This window comes from Triturus cristatus, chromosome 4_2 (genome assembly GCF_964204655.1).
Source record: "Triturus cristatus chromosome 4_2, aTriCri1.1, whole genome shotgun sequence".
Taxonomy (NCBI): Eukaryota; Metazoa; Chordata; class Amphibia; order Caudata; family Salamandridae; genus Triturus; species Triturus cristatus.
Genome location: NC_140586.1, coordinates 40,842,862 through 40,859,678, shown reverse-complemented (window position 1 = coordinate 40,859,678; position 16,817 = coordinate 40,842,862). Strand labels below are relative to the sequence as shown.

General features: G+C 45.5%; 1 protein-coding gene across 1 annotated transcript in view; it reads right to left on the bottom strand.

The window, feature by feature from the left end:
- Nucleotides 1-13,387: 13,387 nt before the first annotated feature.
- Nucleotides 13,388-16,817, bottom strand: part of VAV1 (vav guanine nucleotide exchange factor 1) — a 415,631-nt gene continuing 412,201 nt past the window's right edge. Inside the window, exon 27 of the mRNA XM_085600348.1 lies at nt 13,388-15,069. Coding sequence (XP_085456474.1) covers nt 15,016-15,069 — 54 coding nt within the window. The 3' untranslated portion in view covers nt 13,388-15,015. The remainder of the gene's footprint in view (nt 15,070-16,817) is intronic.

The window sequence follows — 16,817 nt, the reverse complement described above, 5'->3', positions numbered from 1 at the left end:
GAGAGCGAGTCAAGCTGAAAAGGGAGACACATCGCACTTCAGACTATATCACTAAACAGGAAGACAAACGAAAGACTCCCAAACCTCATTTTGAGAAGAAGGTAGCTGGGATCAAAATTAGAAAAGCCCAGGCTACTGAGGACTCTGCTTCTGAATGAGGACTGGGCGGAGACGATGCTGGAAAGTGCGGCAGAAGTCACAATAACTTGCCGAAACCTGATGGATTATCTGGTGGCATTAGCGCGGAGTGAGCATATAACAATGGAAACACCTGATACAAGGGTAAGTGTCCCACATTGTTTAGACAAAATAACGCTCCAAATGGAGGGGGACATAGTCAGACAATTGAAGCGTCACTTTTGGGAGAACCTGACATATGTTTACGACATTCTTTTGGCTGAAAACGATTGGCCACCTGAGTTCGTAATGGATTGACCAATGGGGGAAGATGTAATTTACCTACTTTCTCCAACCTCGTACCATAATCAGCTAGATATTCATACGCACAGGAGTGGGCGTTAGCACTAGCTCCTGCACTTTACCAAAACCATGTTGGGTTAGATGATGAGTCACCTCATCATGAAATCCCATTAAAAGCCATTCCTCAACCAAAGAGACAATACCCAATAAAACATGAAGCAAAGAAACAAGTCAGAGAGATCCTAGATCAACTTGAACACCAGGGGGTGATAGAGAACCGCACCTCATCCATGAATAATCCCTTGTTTCCGGTAATGAAACCCGATAATTCATACTGTCTAGTCTTAGACTATAGACATTTGAATGCTTCTATATGCACATTTGCAGTACAAAATGCTCAGTGCCGCACTAATAAATAACATTGTGTGGAATAAATACAAAACAACATTAGATATCTCAAATGGATATTTCTGCCAAACTATAGCGTCTGGGAGCAGATATTTGACAGAATTCTTAGCGCTAGATTTTCGGAGCCAATTTTGTCGATTACCTCAGGGGTATAAGAATAGCTCTGACCTGTTTTCAGCCAGAGTGACAGAGTTACTTCAAAATTTTGATGAGGAGGAATTGTCCTGTGTAGAGGACATCTATCTGATGGACAATGAATTAATGGAAACCACATAGTCCTAGGATTTGCTCACGTGGGTTACAAATTCCATTAAAAAAAATTTAAAATTGCCCACCTCAGTATCTGGTTTCTAGGATACGAGTTGTCAAGTGAAGGCAAAAGTCTGGCGAGACATTTTTTTGAAAAATGTGCACCGCTCCAACCTTCGATGACTCTGAAAAGACTACAATCCATTTTAGGATGTTTAAATTTTGGCAGAACTTACATTTTGGATTACACAGAAAGAATAAAACCTTTCTACTGCTTAATTTGACCAAATTTGACCTGCATCATTGGACACAGGAACATACAGATATTTTACGTTCTGTACAAGCTGACATGATAGCTTCTAAACATTTACACACGCGTTAACACAACCAACATGGTGATCTGCTGGACCAACCATGCGCACCTATATCACTTTTAGTGAAAGCGATACAGTACCTATTGCATACAAATCACATTTGTACACAAACGCTGAAATGCGTTTTGCATCCACTGAGAAAATACTCTGAGGTACAGACTGCTGTAGTGAGAGCGAGAGAGCACTAGCGCAGGGGAAACGCATAATTGTCATGACTCCGATACCGACCTTAGAGGCCGTCACCAAAGCAAGCATCCCAAATGCTAAAGCTTAACATTCAAGATAGATTCAATGGGCTAACTCTCTCACTGCAACAGATGTAGATTACAGATTCGACTCTACATTACAAACACAAGCATCTTTGCAGTACAAACACGAATATCCTCTGCCAAATGAAATAATGCCTCTAGATTGATATGAATGTATCATTTATACCAATGGTTCTGGCCAGCCTGCTGTAGGAAAAAACAGTAATATTCTGTGGCATGCGCAATTGTAAAAGGGCCCATGCATGACGAAAAGTACCGTCCTGGGAAGACACACACTCAGTCCCTAGGGGACTGTACAGCGCAGCTGGCAGAACTTAACGCCCTGATACTGGCACTACAAAAGCCCTGATACTGGCACTACAAAACACGGATCATAAATTCCTCACACTTATTGTATGCGATTCATTTTACTGTGTCCAGTCCTATAATGAATATCTACACTATTGAGGCCAGAATGGATTTAGAGATTTTAAAGATTGCACAGTAAAGCACATGATGCTTTAGGAACAGGTGGCTAAGATGAAAGAAGGCCTGCCACGGGCTCATGTTATTCATGCATTGAGTCATCAATGTGTTGGCGTTCACGTTGAAGGGGACTCCATGGTGGACGAAGCCGCCAAGGCAACAGTTTGTACTGCTGCCATTGCCGCAATAACTAGTACGAGGATAGACAGAACATTTATGGTGGCAGTTAATGTCACACAAAATAGAACAGCCCTGCCAAAAGGCTTTCTACTTAAGTACTCCTATAAGTTAGATGAACAAAACATTCCATATGGTCTGATTCCAGGAGTGGGGCATAGAGTAATCCGAAGCATTGATCACAGATTAGGTCTGATACTAGCTGCACATGAAGGTCTGGGTTCTGCTCATGAAGGGATTACTTCTACAGTTTCAATACTGAAGCACTGCTATTGGTGGCCTGGTCTATCAAAACAGATCAATGACTTTGTCCTTAAATGCGACATCTGCCAGCAAATGAAAGGTTCCACCGTAGCACGTCTGGCACAGAAACCTTTATTGATCTCACACAAGCCTTTGGGTGGTGTTTATATGGACCACTGCAGCCCCTTACAATCAGATGGGGCTTACAAGTATATCTTGGTGGCAGTGGATTCATGCTCCAGATTCCTGTAGGTTTGGCCACAGAGCTTGGCTGATGCATGAACTGTTATAAAGGATTTGCGAATCTTCATCGGGACATATGCAATTGGCACACTACATTCCAACCAGGGTCTGACGTTTAGCTCTTGGGCTTAAAAAGAAGCCATGGGAAGTTTGGGTGTGGCCTTGTGGTACTCCTCCCCTACCATCCAGAGGGAAATTCAGTAGTTGAGGAAAAAAGGTGACTTAAAGCAGTCCTTAACAGCAAGGGTATTAGGGTCGGGTGGCAGTTGGGTCAATCACCTATATGGGGTCCAGAGAGCACCTAATAACATGCCAAGAAAACCCTGGGAGGCGATACTCCATACAAAGTCCTGTTTGGGGTGAGAATGTTGGTGCCCAACCTCAATAGAGTTGGCGCAGTGGCGGTGGAAACATCATTTGACATCAATGAACGTATGGCTCTTTTACAGGAACTCAGTGAATGCTGGGCTTTACAAAGCATTGTCTAAGTAAAACGCACCGCCACTGGGGAAGTGAAGGTAGTTCCGGCAAGACCTGCCTGGGCCCCGAAGATTGGAGACCTGGTCAGAGAAAAAATAGTAGACAAGAAAGAATTTGGGCCTGTACCTGTCCTGGCTGTCGAAGGCACTAGAACCGTACTTCTTCCGCCTCTTGCCGGTCACAGAGACAAGAAGTTTGTCTCTATTGATCTGAATAAACCACACTATATGGTTAATTCTCAATAGTAGGCCATGTGGGCTCCTGGGTAGCGGTCGCACTCCACTTGCTACCGCAAAGGAAGTTCAGATGGAAGCTTTAATAATGACAGGAGATTCCACTCTCCAAATAGAAGCTGTAAACAACAATGAAATTATATTTCTCCCTATTGAAACTACAACTGTACAATCAACAAGTACAGAAATCTCAATTAAAAAAATTGATGACGTCTGTGTGAATATGCCACAGATCAAGTCATCTCCTGGTTCTGAAAAACCTGCTGAGCTGCCAAAAATAGACCGGACAGTGTCCGGCTACTTCGTACATTATGACGACTTCTCATCGAATTCCAGTAAACCTGAGCTGCCACCGCCGCCTCTCCCTTTCAAGCTGCAAGTTTATACTCTCTATCTTTGGCTGAAAAAGACATACTTTGTTGTTCAATGGATACATTTCTGGATTACTCTTGGATTACTTTTCCTGGTCCTCTGGATTGGTTTGGTAACTGTCTTTTTCCTACTTCCGAATGGACAGTATCTCCCAGAACGCTCCGCAGTACATCTTGTGAACTTGGTTCTTATACCACATGCATCACCACACTGTGAACTAAGGGACCTGTCCATGGTGAACATTACAGCAGTTCCAGTTCCTGAAGGAATAGTGTGGGACGGGGTACCATAAAACATCAATATTATCATCAAGAAACTTGCTGTGGTGCTCATTAAAATGTTGGTGAATAGCTTGTTTTAACCATAGTTCATTCATGTTGCTTCAGTGCATCGATCAAAATTAAAGTGCCACGTGCAGATTCAGATCATAGAATACATTCTTCTCGGATCTCGCTCTTAGGTTCAGCTGCCACATTGTGAGTATTGACGTGTAAATGTGAAGGATCCTGGAATTGACAGGAAGAGGTGAAAACCTCTCCCTTCTCCCTTTCTCACCTTCATGACACGCACGGTCAGGCTGAATCCTTTTTTTGCATGTGTAGGCAAGCGGGTCATGTCCCCCTATTCAAACACCAAACAATCTTCCATTGATGGGGGTCCCCAACCCTGCAGGGTGGCCTCAGCTGACGGGGACAGAACATCCCGTTGATCCAATACACCCAAAATAATGCTGAGGACAATTCACGGAACACCTACAATATTTGCTTTGCATGGCACTTTAATTTTGATTGATGCACTGAAGCATTTTAATGAGCACCACAGCAAGTTTCTTGATAATATAGATGCATTGTGGGGCTTGCATGCACTGTATTTCATGGTCACGCTGTGACACAGATATAAAAACACCTGTGTCTTGTTACCTCTGCACCTATGATTAAGGTATTGCTGCTGAAACACGTCAGGACTATGGACTGGCAGCCCCATTACCATTATAACAAAAGTAGGCGTTTCGTGAATTGACCTCAGCATTCTTTTATGTATGTATGTGTGTATGTATATATATAACAGCCTTCTGGAAGGCTATGGCTGAAACGCGTAGGCCACGTCATGCTGCTTCTGCACTTGGTGAAATAAACAAATAAAACCGGTTCCAGGAATTTGTTGGACGTGTTCTTTTCTGTTTTCAGCGCCAAATGGATTTGTTGCTTAAAGTCTTGGGCGTATCACAAACCGACTGATCATATATATATTCACTGAAAAAACCATAGGTTTCACACATGTTATAGTTAGCTGGACATTTCACTCGTAAAAAACCATTGAAATTCCCCCGTTATAGTTAGTGCAGGCAACTATAACTCACGCGACCGCAATCCTCTGCTGATGCTAATACTGTATTTAGACACTTATTTGCCCATGTCTTCTTCCATTAAATTTTAGCTATACATATATTACAAATATTTTTTTTTCATAAAGACACATATGTCATCAGCAGAGGATTGCGGTCGCGTGAGTTATAGTTGCCTGCACTAACTATAACGGGGGAATTTCAATGGTTTTTTACGAGTGAAATGTCCAGCTAACTAGAACATGTGTGAAACCTATGGTTTTTTCAGTGAATTTGCAAGGTTTTTTAAATGCTAATTCCTAACTATAACGTGTGTGAAACCTATGGTTTTTTCAGTGAATTTGTACGTTTTTTTAAATGCTAAGTTACTTTACGCCGTTCGTGGCGTGCGCGCCCACTTCACGCAGTTCGTTCCGTGCGCGGTGCGCTTTGCGCACCGCGCGCCCACTTTACGCAGTTAGTGCCGTGCTACGCGCACCGCGTGCCCACGTTACGCTGGATGGGCCATGTACGCACGATGCGCTTCGCGCACCGTCCGCACACGGAGGACATATTATGCGCTTCGTTGTGAAAGGTTATCTATTAAATGTTCAATGATATCATATGCCATGCGCAAAACGTGAGCTACTGGCACCTTTTGCACACGGGGTGGGGAAAATGTGGATGATTTTTTTTTTTTTTTTTTTTTACCGTACGCGCACGGTAAGCGTAATCGGCGTTTTTAAAAAAAAAATAAAATTTAATTTTTGGCTTTAGGGGTTCTTTTGGGACACTCTAACCATGGCTAGGTGGTTAGGAGCTGTCTAGCCTGCCCCTTTTCATATTATCCAACTTTGTTTTTCCTCCCCCCCCTCAGAGTGCGAGAGAGAAAATGGCGGCCGACACTTCCTGGTTTCGACTGATTCGAATGTTTACTAAGATCTAACAGCCAATCAGAATCGCGCTCGCGCACGGCACCGTACGCGTACGGTAAGCTTAGCGTAAGCGCACGGTAAGCGCACTGTAAGCTGCCACAGATATATATATTGATTTAAATGCTATTTTCTCAGGACCTACTGAACAGATTTATACCAGACCTACAAAAGGCACTTCCTTGACCTGTAGACTACCTCTCTGCCAAATTTCAAGTAACTCTGTTCAGCCGTTCGGGCTGTAGCTGTGTCTAAAGGTCCTATGGAAAAATGCATGGGGAAAATGCGTTTTGGGACCCCCCTTTTTTCTCAGCCCCCGCTTGACGAATCCCCCCCGAGACTTTCAGGGTAGGAGCAGAGCGTAGCGCCCCATTAGTTTTGAAAATTTCGCGAGGATTCGTCGACCGGCGCCAAAGTTATTCCAAATAGAATGTTGCGGATTTCCTATGGAAACAGGGTCCTAACTATAACTATCTACTGGCGACCGCCAGTAGATAATATATCTATATCTATATATCTATATATATATTCACTTAAAAAAACCATAGGTTTCACACGTTATAGTTAGGTGGACATTTCACTCGTAAAAAAACAATGAAATTCCCCCGTTATAGTTAGTTCCGATAACTATAACTCGCGCGACCGCAATCCACTGCTGATGACGTCACATATTACGTCACTCATGACATGGTCAGTGGCATCACTCATGACATCACTGATGACATCATACTTTTGATAGAGTGGCGGTCGCGCGAGTTATAGTTATCTAAACTAACTATAACGGGGGAATTTCATTGGTTTTTTACGAGTGAAATGTCCACCTAACTATAACATGTGTGAAACCTATGGTTTTTTAAGTGAATTTGCAAGGTTTTTTAAAAGCTAATTCCTAACTATAACGTGTGCGAAACCTGTTTTTTTCAGTGAATTTGTACGTTTTTTAAAATGCTAAGTTATGTATTTATTATTATTTTTTCTATATATTTATTTTACAATAAACTACGTATTAAAAAAAATTTTGGGGGGGGGTTTCACCGTGCGCGCACCCCACGATTTAAAAAAAAAAATGTAATGTTTTTTTCTGCCTTCAGGGTCCTTCAGGGACCCCCTGACAAAGGCTAGGGGGTCAGGAACTCTCTACCCTGCCCCCTTTTCACGTTCGCCACCTTCCTTTTTCACTCTTGCACTCAAAACAAACACTGCACTTTACGGAGGGGAACTATGGGGGCACGTTACTAGACCAGGACTGACTAAGGTTGAGAACAACTTCCTGAGACAACTGCTCGCGCTCCCCCAAAGTACACCCCTCCTACCGCTGAGGCTTGATTTAGGTATACTCCCCATCCAGGAGGAACTAGCCATCAAACCTCTCAGGTTTTGGAGGAGGATCTGGCTGACCCCCGAGCTGGAGCAGTACAAAACAGAGCTTCAAGAAATACTGAGATTAGGCAGGGCAGCACATATCCCCTGGCTTTCCTATATCAAAGATGAATTTACGAATCTGGGTCTTGCAGATATGTGGGTGAATCCAGCAATAGCTTGCAGAGAGATCCCAGGGAAAACATTCACTGAGTTATACCGATTTCGATGTTCTAATGCGTGGCTCCATGATTCAAAGAATGGTACCATGGTGAAAGCATTCATAGAGATCAAATCTGTTTATTCATTCGAAGATTTTTTGGATGTAATTTTCCCTGTTATGGCTAGGAAGCTATACATACAATGGAGGTTTGGTGCACTCCCCCTAGCGTGTTTAACAAGCAAATGGTACCAGACTAGGTCCTCACACTGTATTGGCTGTGACATGATTAAAGAGGATGAAAGCCACATTCTTTTTTTCTGTCCACTCTATAGCAGAGCAAGGCAGAATTGGATCGTACCTATCTGTAGGAACCTTGGATTTAGGAAATGCTCGGACGCACTAAGGGTTTTTAAGACTGAAACTGCAGGTCACATTGTATTTGCCTTAGCCAAGTATCTGCATGCTTTCTGGATTAAAAGGAGTTTTATACTATCTAATACTGCCTAGTAGCCGGGCATGTTTTCTGCTTGTGTAACGCCAGTTACAGATACAATGTGTGTCCTAAAATTAATATTAACACTGACATTGATTTACATTCCTGATCTGCATTTGCCTATGTCATTTTAGATGCTCTTTTAACATTGTAATTTTAATGTGTATAATATGTTGTGTACTCTTTTATGGCTGAAATATTGCCGAAATAAAGATTTAAAGAAAGAAAACAAACAAAATGGCGGCCGACACTTCCTGATTTTGACCGATTCGAACGTTGACTGACATGTAAACACCAATCAGAATTACGCTCGCGCACGTTAGGGTGCGCGCACCGTGAGCGGCTATAGATATTTATGTACTTTAACTGCAATTTTCTCAGGAACTACTGAACAGATTGACTCCATATATGCAAAATGCACATCCCTGACCTGAGGACTACCTCTTTGCTAAATTTCAAGTAATTCTGTTCAGCCGTTCGGGCTGTACCTTCGACTAAAGGTCCTATGGGAAAATGCATGGGGAAAATGCGTTTTGGGACCCCCCTTTTTTCTCGGCCCCCGCTTGACGAATCCCCCCCGAGACTGTCAGGGTAGGAGCTGAGCGGAGCGCCCCATTAGTTTTGAAAATTTCGCGAGGATTCGTCAACCGGCGCCAAAGTTATTCAAAATAGAATTTTGAGATTTCCTATGGAAACACGGTCCTAACTATAACTATCTACTGGCGACCGCCAGTAGATAATATATATATACACACACACATAGATATACACAGATATATCTAGATAGATATATATTCAGTTGATTTTCAGATGTATGGCATTGCTAACATTCTGGTTTGCGACGGAAATATTAGTACTGTTACAATAATAGGGGCCTACTCTAAACCTTACAGTCTTAGGGCAAAGCCTCCCCCCCCCCCTCGCCCCCCCACGCAATTTGCTCAGTGAATAAGGTTAGAATGGGGTATTTCACTTGAACGTTAGAGCCCAGTGTGGGAGGGAAGAGGGGCTTGAGGGTTTGAAATGCAAGCAACAGCCTAAGCATCAGCACAGAGATACAGGGTAGCACAAATGAGGAGTTAAAAAGACACCCTATGGTAAAGTTGCAGACATACACTCCCACCACAAAAGCAGGACATAACACCAACTCCCCCCTGCATGCCAAAACACTCACATGGAACATTAGGGGATTAAACAACCCCTGCAAGACTAGACGGGTAATAGCTTTACACCAATCGACACCAGATCGAAATACTACTCCACCAGCAGAATGTGGACGCCGCCAACAATGCGTTATAATGGGAGACAAAGAGATTATATTATTCTACATTTTCCACATAGGCTAGCGGAGTCGCAAAACAATTAATGAAAGGCATTCCCTTCATACATATCCACACAGATGTGGCACCCAGAAGGCCGATTCTTGATCGGGCGGGCCCTCATGCTACAACACATATAATGCTCATCAATACATACAGGCCGAACCAGGATGAGCCGGAGTTTTTCTCTCGCATGATTCCAAAATGTATACTGCAGCAATCCGCGCAATCATATAGGGGGAGGTCATAATGTCACGCTACATCACATCCCACTCTAGATAGCTCAAACAATAGATCCCACAGAAACCATAAAGCTAGAGAAATGATATTAAGTAACATGGGCTAACACGGCCTTGTAGATACATGATGGCGCCACCTCCACACACAGCATAAAACCTACACGCACTATTCCACCGTACACGACTGACGCTCGATCAGACTCCCGGCTATGTTCTTGAGACGTGACAGGCTGGACAGAGATTGTCACTCATTTGCCATGGACCTATTTGGACCACTCCCCGACACTGTTGAGACTACTCCTCGCAAACACTAGAACACACTCGCCTCTGAACTTGCAGGCAAACGTGTTTCCAGAGGAAGGCTTCTAGAATGAGGTTTGCCAGGTAACAAAGATATACTTTGACAACAATAGTGGGTCTGTAGATTCCTACTCCACACTATGGGAGGTGCCCAAAGGGGTGGCGCGGGTGGAGTGCCCGGGCAAGGGAAACAACATACTGAAATCCATTTATGGCAGATTAAAAACTCTGGAGACTAAGATACAAACATAGAAGACACATACACATGTACCCCTGACCCTGCAACATAAGTACTTATTCACGATAAAAGGACTGAGTTACAAGATGAGGCTGAGAAAAATGAGATTTATAGGTACATACGCACAGGCTCGAAAATATGGGGAGAGAGACTGGCCGGGGCATACCCTAGCCACTCTCGTAAGACAACAATGGGTCACCAATGAAATTATACATGGGGGGAGGCGTGTACCATGGTGTACCAAACCAAAGATAAACTAACATTCAATGAAAATTACACATCACTATATTCATCAGTAGCTTAGCGTGGCTCTAGGAGGTGGATCGCAGACCACGCTGTGAACCAATCTCACTGAAGAAATACAAATGGCCATTAGCAGCATGCAAAACGGCCACTCCCCAACAGTGACAGCTTTATAATTGAATTATATAAATGATACAACATGCCACTAAGGCATTCGACTAAATTGAATAGTGCCACAAGTGCTCCGTCCTTAATAGAATTGGACTAGGTACTGGAATGTTGCAGTGGATAGATTTCCTGTACTCCCAGACAGTACCAAAAATAAGAATGAATGGGCATACCTCACATCCCTTTAATATACAAAGTGCCACCAGGAAGGGATGTCCACTGTATTTAAATTTTATTTGCACTCGCCCTTGAGCCCCTAAGCATGTATCCTGAGAGCACATCACCAATCCTGATGCATAAAATGTGATTCTCACAGGCTGTTGATGTCGCTATATGCAGATGACATCCTTTTAATCGTTAAGCATCCAGAGATCAACTTGACAACCCCCTCCCCCATATATAAGAAATGATCAGTTTCGATAGTAGGCCTGGCATCACCATTAATTGGATTGAATCCCTGGTAATGCCATTAACTAAAAGTACTGATAAGCCAATGATAGAATGCCCCATAATTTAGACAGAAAATCCAGATCGCTTTCTTAGCATTCAGTATCACTGGGATAAGGACACAAGTTTGAAAGAAAACTGCGGGAAATGTCTTATTGAGAATAACACATGTGAAATACACTACCCATTTCGAAGGGAGAATTGTCCATGCAAAAATAGCAACTCTGCCTCAATTATTGTATCTAATCCAAAACTTTCCTATAACCCTAAATCGTGCGCTCTTTGACCATTTAAGTGTCAAATGATTACTCTGCTTTGAGAGGGCAAATAGCCAAGAATTAATTGGGATATAGTACAACATCCACACAGGAAAGGGGGATTTGCGGCCCCTATGTTTGAGGTGTACTACATGGTAGTCCAGTTTTATCACCATTGGTTCCTTAATGTCCAGAAAGTCCCTCACTACGAAGTTGAGAAGCATCTTGCTTACCCCAATCCCTTGAACACGGGCATAGCTCGAAAAACCCTGTAGACCCCAAAACTAAATACAGATGACCGACTGCACTATATGGGCATGGACCACAGTAGCCAAGATCTGCACAGTTACCCAGCTGTAAGCACTCCAACTCCAACAAATGTCACTCTAGAGTTAAGGTGACCATGAAACACTGGCCATGCATAGACGTAACGTGAGGTTATTTGCTATGGTATTTATCAACCCCTCTTCCAAACAGCTAATTACCAGATTATTTAAAGCAGCACTCAACAATGCAGAGTCAGGATCTCTGGCCACGTAGGCAATACATTTACCAGCACACAAAAGAAATATCCCCTAATGGGAAAAAATACTAATACAGTACATATTCATACAAATGGCTTGATATCCACTTGTGACAATGGTCGGATACGGAGTGTCACCATCATCAGAGTGCAGGCCGACTTCCTGCACCTTGCATGGATGTGTACAGCTATTCGCGACTACTGGAGGGAAGCGGAGAAGACTTCGGTTGAAATGACTTCAACACAAATTGTGCAAACACCACTAGTAATCCCTACTGCGGTATGTCAAGAAAATACCCAAACCATATAGGAAATTCATAGCCCTGGCACTATTGTTTATCAAGAGGATGGGGAGGGGGCGGCTCCCCAAAATATCAGAATGGCAGATGGACACTGCGACCTACAATTCCAATGTGGATCTATACTATACACGGCTACCGGTTACATCGAGAGCTAAGACTTTTGGGAAACATTTAGGCAGTACCTTTCATCACAGGCGGGAGAACCGGCATGTTAATATATACATGGTTAACATTGTTAGTTACATGTGTAAATAAACCTATATTTCTCTTGTGTATGACAGGGAAGTGCATTTGGAAATTGGCTAATACTATGATAATGTATAATATAATGGCTTTACTGCGTGAAGTACCTATGAACTATGAACAAGTATGCTTTGTCAATCTGTCTGCTTGCAACAACAACAAAATGAAGATTTTTTTTTTTAACTTCGCATTCTCTCTAAATTGTTCTCATCAATTCAGCCACGACTCTGCCCTCGCTCGCAGCCTCCTCCAGTCCCTTATTTGGAAACTTAACAGGTTTATGACTCTTATTGGGTCAAGGGAGTGCCCTGCTTAGGAACTTCGATGCCATCCTTCCCTTCTGTGGTCCCAGGAATGTGAAGTTTCGGGTGTGGTATTTGCAGAGTCCAGTAAATACTTCTCAGTCTTTCGTTCTAGCAAAATTAAACATAATAAGCAAATCAGTGTTTACTGCACTGAATTCCAGTTTTGCCTCATTTTTAGGGGGGGGGTAAATGTGTCAGGGGTACATTGCAGGGGTGCAGTAATTTGAATACTCCGGTTTTGACAGGGATCGGGATTCTCCACACTGCTGTTACTCAGGGTCTTACAGTTTTCTGCTACGTATAGGCGCTATGCAGAACCTATTTGCTGGTGTTGAATAAGTATATAAGTAAAACAACCTGAGTGTGGCAAAGCTAAAAACGTTCCAAAGGCCACGAATTTACACATTTTTCCACACATATTTGTATGAGAGGGAAAAAATGTTGTCCACCCACCATCAGAGCAAACAGGCAGAGCGGGTGTGTTTTTTTCTCAGCCACTTATCTGCAAATTGTACACCTGATTTGAAGCTTTGGTCTTCAGAAATGTACCCTCCCTCACTCGGTGCATCTCAACACTAAGAAGAAACATAAGAAGAGGCGGCATTCTAACAACACATTTTATTTCTGGTCAGGTTGAATGAACATTTGGACTGTAACCTTGCGCCCCCAGTGGTGAAGGCTGCGAGTGCTTCGCAGTGGGAATATGGGAGGTTCTCTGCTGGTTCTACGTTTCCAGTGATGGAGGTTGTGCGCACCAGTGGCTTCTGGGGTCTGAGCTGTATAATCCCTCTCATGTTAGCTAGAGGCTGGTGAGTCCCAGGAGTACCAGGACTTTACTGAGAGGAAGAAAGCTGAGCTGTCAGTGCATGCTTACAGCTGGGTGCTACCGAGTGCGCAGATGCAGCCGTGCGGTCGGGCTGAGCAGAGCAAGCTCTGTAACTGGGCCTGGCGGATGATCTGGGGCCGTCGGACCTTTTCGGATTTTAGGCTCACATATTTCTCTATACAGTACGAAGTAGTACCTTTGTCTCAGAACAGCAGGTAAGACAGGCATTCAGTACGTTTTTGCAGGGCTCAGGTCAACAATGTAATGTGAGGCCTCAAACAGCACCAGCTTTGAGTTTTAAACCCCCCCCACAAAAAAATAGTATTATCCAGGGGGAAAGAAAACAAGTCATCGTAATCATCTGGTGCCAGCTAGTGGTATAGTTCAGATAGCTGCAGGCAGACTTGCTTAACAATTATATAAATACATTTTGCAGCAGGAGTGGAAAGTCCTGAGTCACAGGCCTGTAGGGTGACTCCACGAGTCCCCTGTACAGTATGTGAGAGAGAAGCCTCGGTGCATCATGGGAGTGGAATAAGGCCTTCTACTGTACCATATGCGGGTAAGGCACATTTTTTTTCAAACTGTTTATGGGTGCCTCGGTTCAGTATGTGAGCAAGTCGTCTTTGTTTGTCTCTTGATTGTCTGAGATCCAGTGAACACGAGTGTTTCCATTTTAAAGCGTCTCGTCGAAATCCTTTGCATGTGGGTTGCACAGCAGAGTGCAAAGGTGTGTCAGGATGCTACACCGCCAGCTGGCCCGAAGGGATGAATGAATGAATGTAGCCCTCGAGTGCTACAACACGGCCGTGGCAGGCACCGGTTGGAGTAGGAATGTTCCCAGAGCTTGCAGTTCAGCCGTCCTCTCAGACCCGACTGCAGGCGGCCTGGCGGCGGCGGTGGGTCACCCCAGTGCAGCGCGGCGAGCGGCCCGGGATTCTCAGGGAGTCAGCCAGTACTCTCAGCAGCCCTGCCCAGCGCCCCCACTGAGCCCCAGCACTGTCCCCAGTGAGCATCTTCAGTCTTTCGAATGGATATGTAGTCTTTCTCAGTGCCAGCGAGCTACTCCAGTGTTTCAACTAAGTGTATCCATTCTTCCCAGTGAGCATGTCCAGTGCGATCAGTGAGTCTGCCTAGTATTGTTCACAGTGAGATTGCAGTTTTCCCCATGAGCCACTCCAGTATTCTCAGTGAGTCCCTTCCTTATCCCAGTGAGGAGCTTAAGTGTTCCAGTGAGCCCCTTCAGGGTGGCACATGTGGTCTCTGGTCCTGCATAGATATTCCAAGGGGTCCTGGGCAGTATTCGCCTGGGCCTCCCTCCGCCTTTATTCCCATTGGCTCCAGGCCCAGTGTGTGCAGCCCTCCGCCCCAGTGACAGCAGACCTCACACTCCAGGCCGCCTCAGCAGTACTCGGAGTAATCTTCCTCCACATAGTTCGCAGGAAACCAGCCAATCTGAAATGCAAAGAGGAGAGTATGAGAAGAGAAGGCGACCCATGTTCACCCAGAGCCAGCAGAAGAGACACGCGCTCTGCCTGAAAGTAAGGAGACAGGAGACACATACACAAAGCGGCTTTGTGTATGTGTCTCCTGTCTCCTCCTTACTCTCAGGCTTTGTCAAAGCCTGAGAGTAAGGAGGAGACAGGAGACAGGAGACACATACACAAAGCCTGAGAGTAAGGAGGAGACAGGAGACACATACACACTGCCTAAGAGTAAGGAGGAGACACATGCACACCGCCCGTGAGTAAGGAGGAGACAGGAGACACATACACACCACCTGCGAGCAAGGAGTGCACAGAAGAGACATGCGCTCTGCCTGAGAGTAAGAAGGAGAGAGATACACAAACGCTGAGAGTAAGGAGGAGACAGGAGACACATACACACCACCTGCGAGCAAGGAGTGCACAGAAGAGACATGCGCTCTGCCTGAGAATAAGGAGGGGACAGGAGACAGGGAGCGACCCTGGACCTTGTCGGGTAGGTCGCTCCCCCTCCGCACAGTGTCCTGTCCCTGCCCCAGCTGCTGCTGCTGAGGTAAGTTCTGTGCCCCCGTGATCTGTGCCCTGTTTCCTTTCTGTGCCCCCGTGATTTGTGCCCCGTTTTTTCTTCTGTGCCCCCGTGACCTGTGCCCCGTTTCCTTTCTGTGCCCCCGTGATCTGTACCCAGTTTCCTTTCTGTGCCCCCGTGATCTGTGCCCCGTTTTTCTTCTGTGCCCCCGTGATCTGTGCCCCGTTTTTCTTCTGTGCCCCCGTGATCTGTGCCTCTCTCCTTCCTGTGCCCCCGTGATCTGTGCCCCGTTTCCGATCCGTGCCCCCGTGATCTGTGCCCCGTTTCCTTCCTGTGCCCCCGTGATCTGCGCCCCGTTTCCTTTCTGTGCCCCGTGATCTGTGCCCTGTTTTTTCTACTGTGCCCCCGTGATCTGTGCCGTTTCCTTTCTGTGCCCCCGTGATCTGTGCCCCGTTTTTTCTTCTGTGCCCCCGTGATCTGTGCCCCGTTTCCTTTCTGTGCCACGTTCCCTTTCTGTGCCACGTTTCCTTTCTGTGCCCCTGTGATCTGTGCCCCGTTTTTTCTTCTGTGACCCCGTGATCTGTGCTCCGTTTCCTTTCTGTGCCCCCGTGATCTGTGCCCCGTGATCTGTGACCTTGCCCCCGTGCCATCCACCGTTCCCGCCGCTGCATCCCCTGCGGCCCTGCCCCCCTTACTGTCCATTCGCTGCCCCTACCTCCCGCCTCCCAGCTGCTCCTCCCTCCCTCCTCCTCCTCTCCATATATGGCGGCCGCGGCGAGGTGAGCGACCCTTCACCTTGTTGGGTAGGTCGCTCTCCCTCCGCACAGCACTGCCTGTGTGTCCTGTCCCTGCCCCAGCTGCTGAGGTAAGTTCTGTGCCCAGTTTCCTTTCTGTGCCCCCGTGACCTGTGCCCCGTTTCCTTTCTGTGCCCCCGTGATCTGTTTCCCGTTTTTCTTCTGTGCCACATTTCCTTTCTGTGCCCCCGTGATCTGTGCCCCGTCTCCTTTCTGTGCCCCCGTGATCTGTGCCCCATTTTTTCTTCTGTGGCCCCGTGATCTGTGCCCCGTATCCTTCCTATGCCCCCGTGATCTGTACCCCGTTTTTTCTTCTGTGCCCCCGTGATCTGTGCCCTGTTTCCTTTCTGTGCCCCCGTGATCTGTGCCCCGTTTTTTCTTCTGTGCCCCCGTGACCTG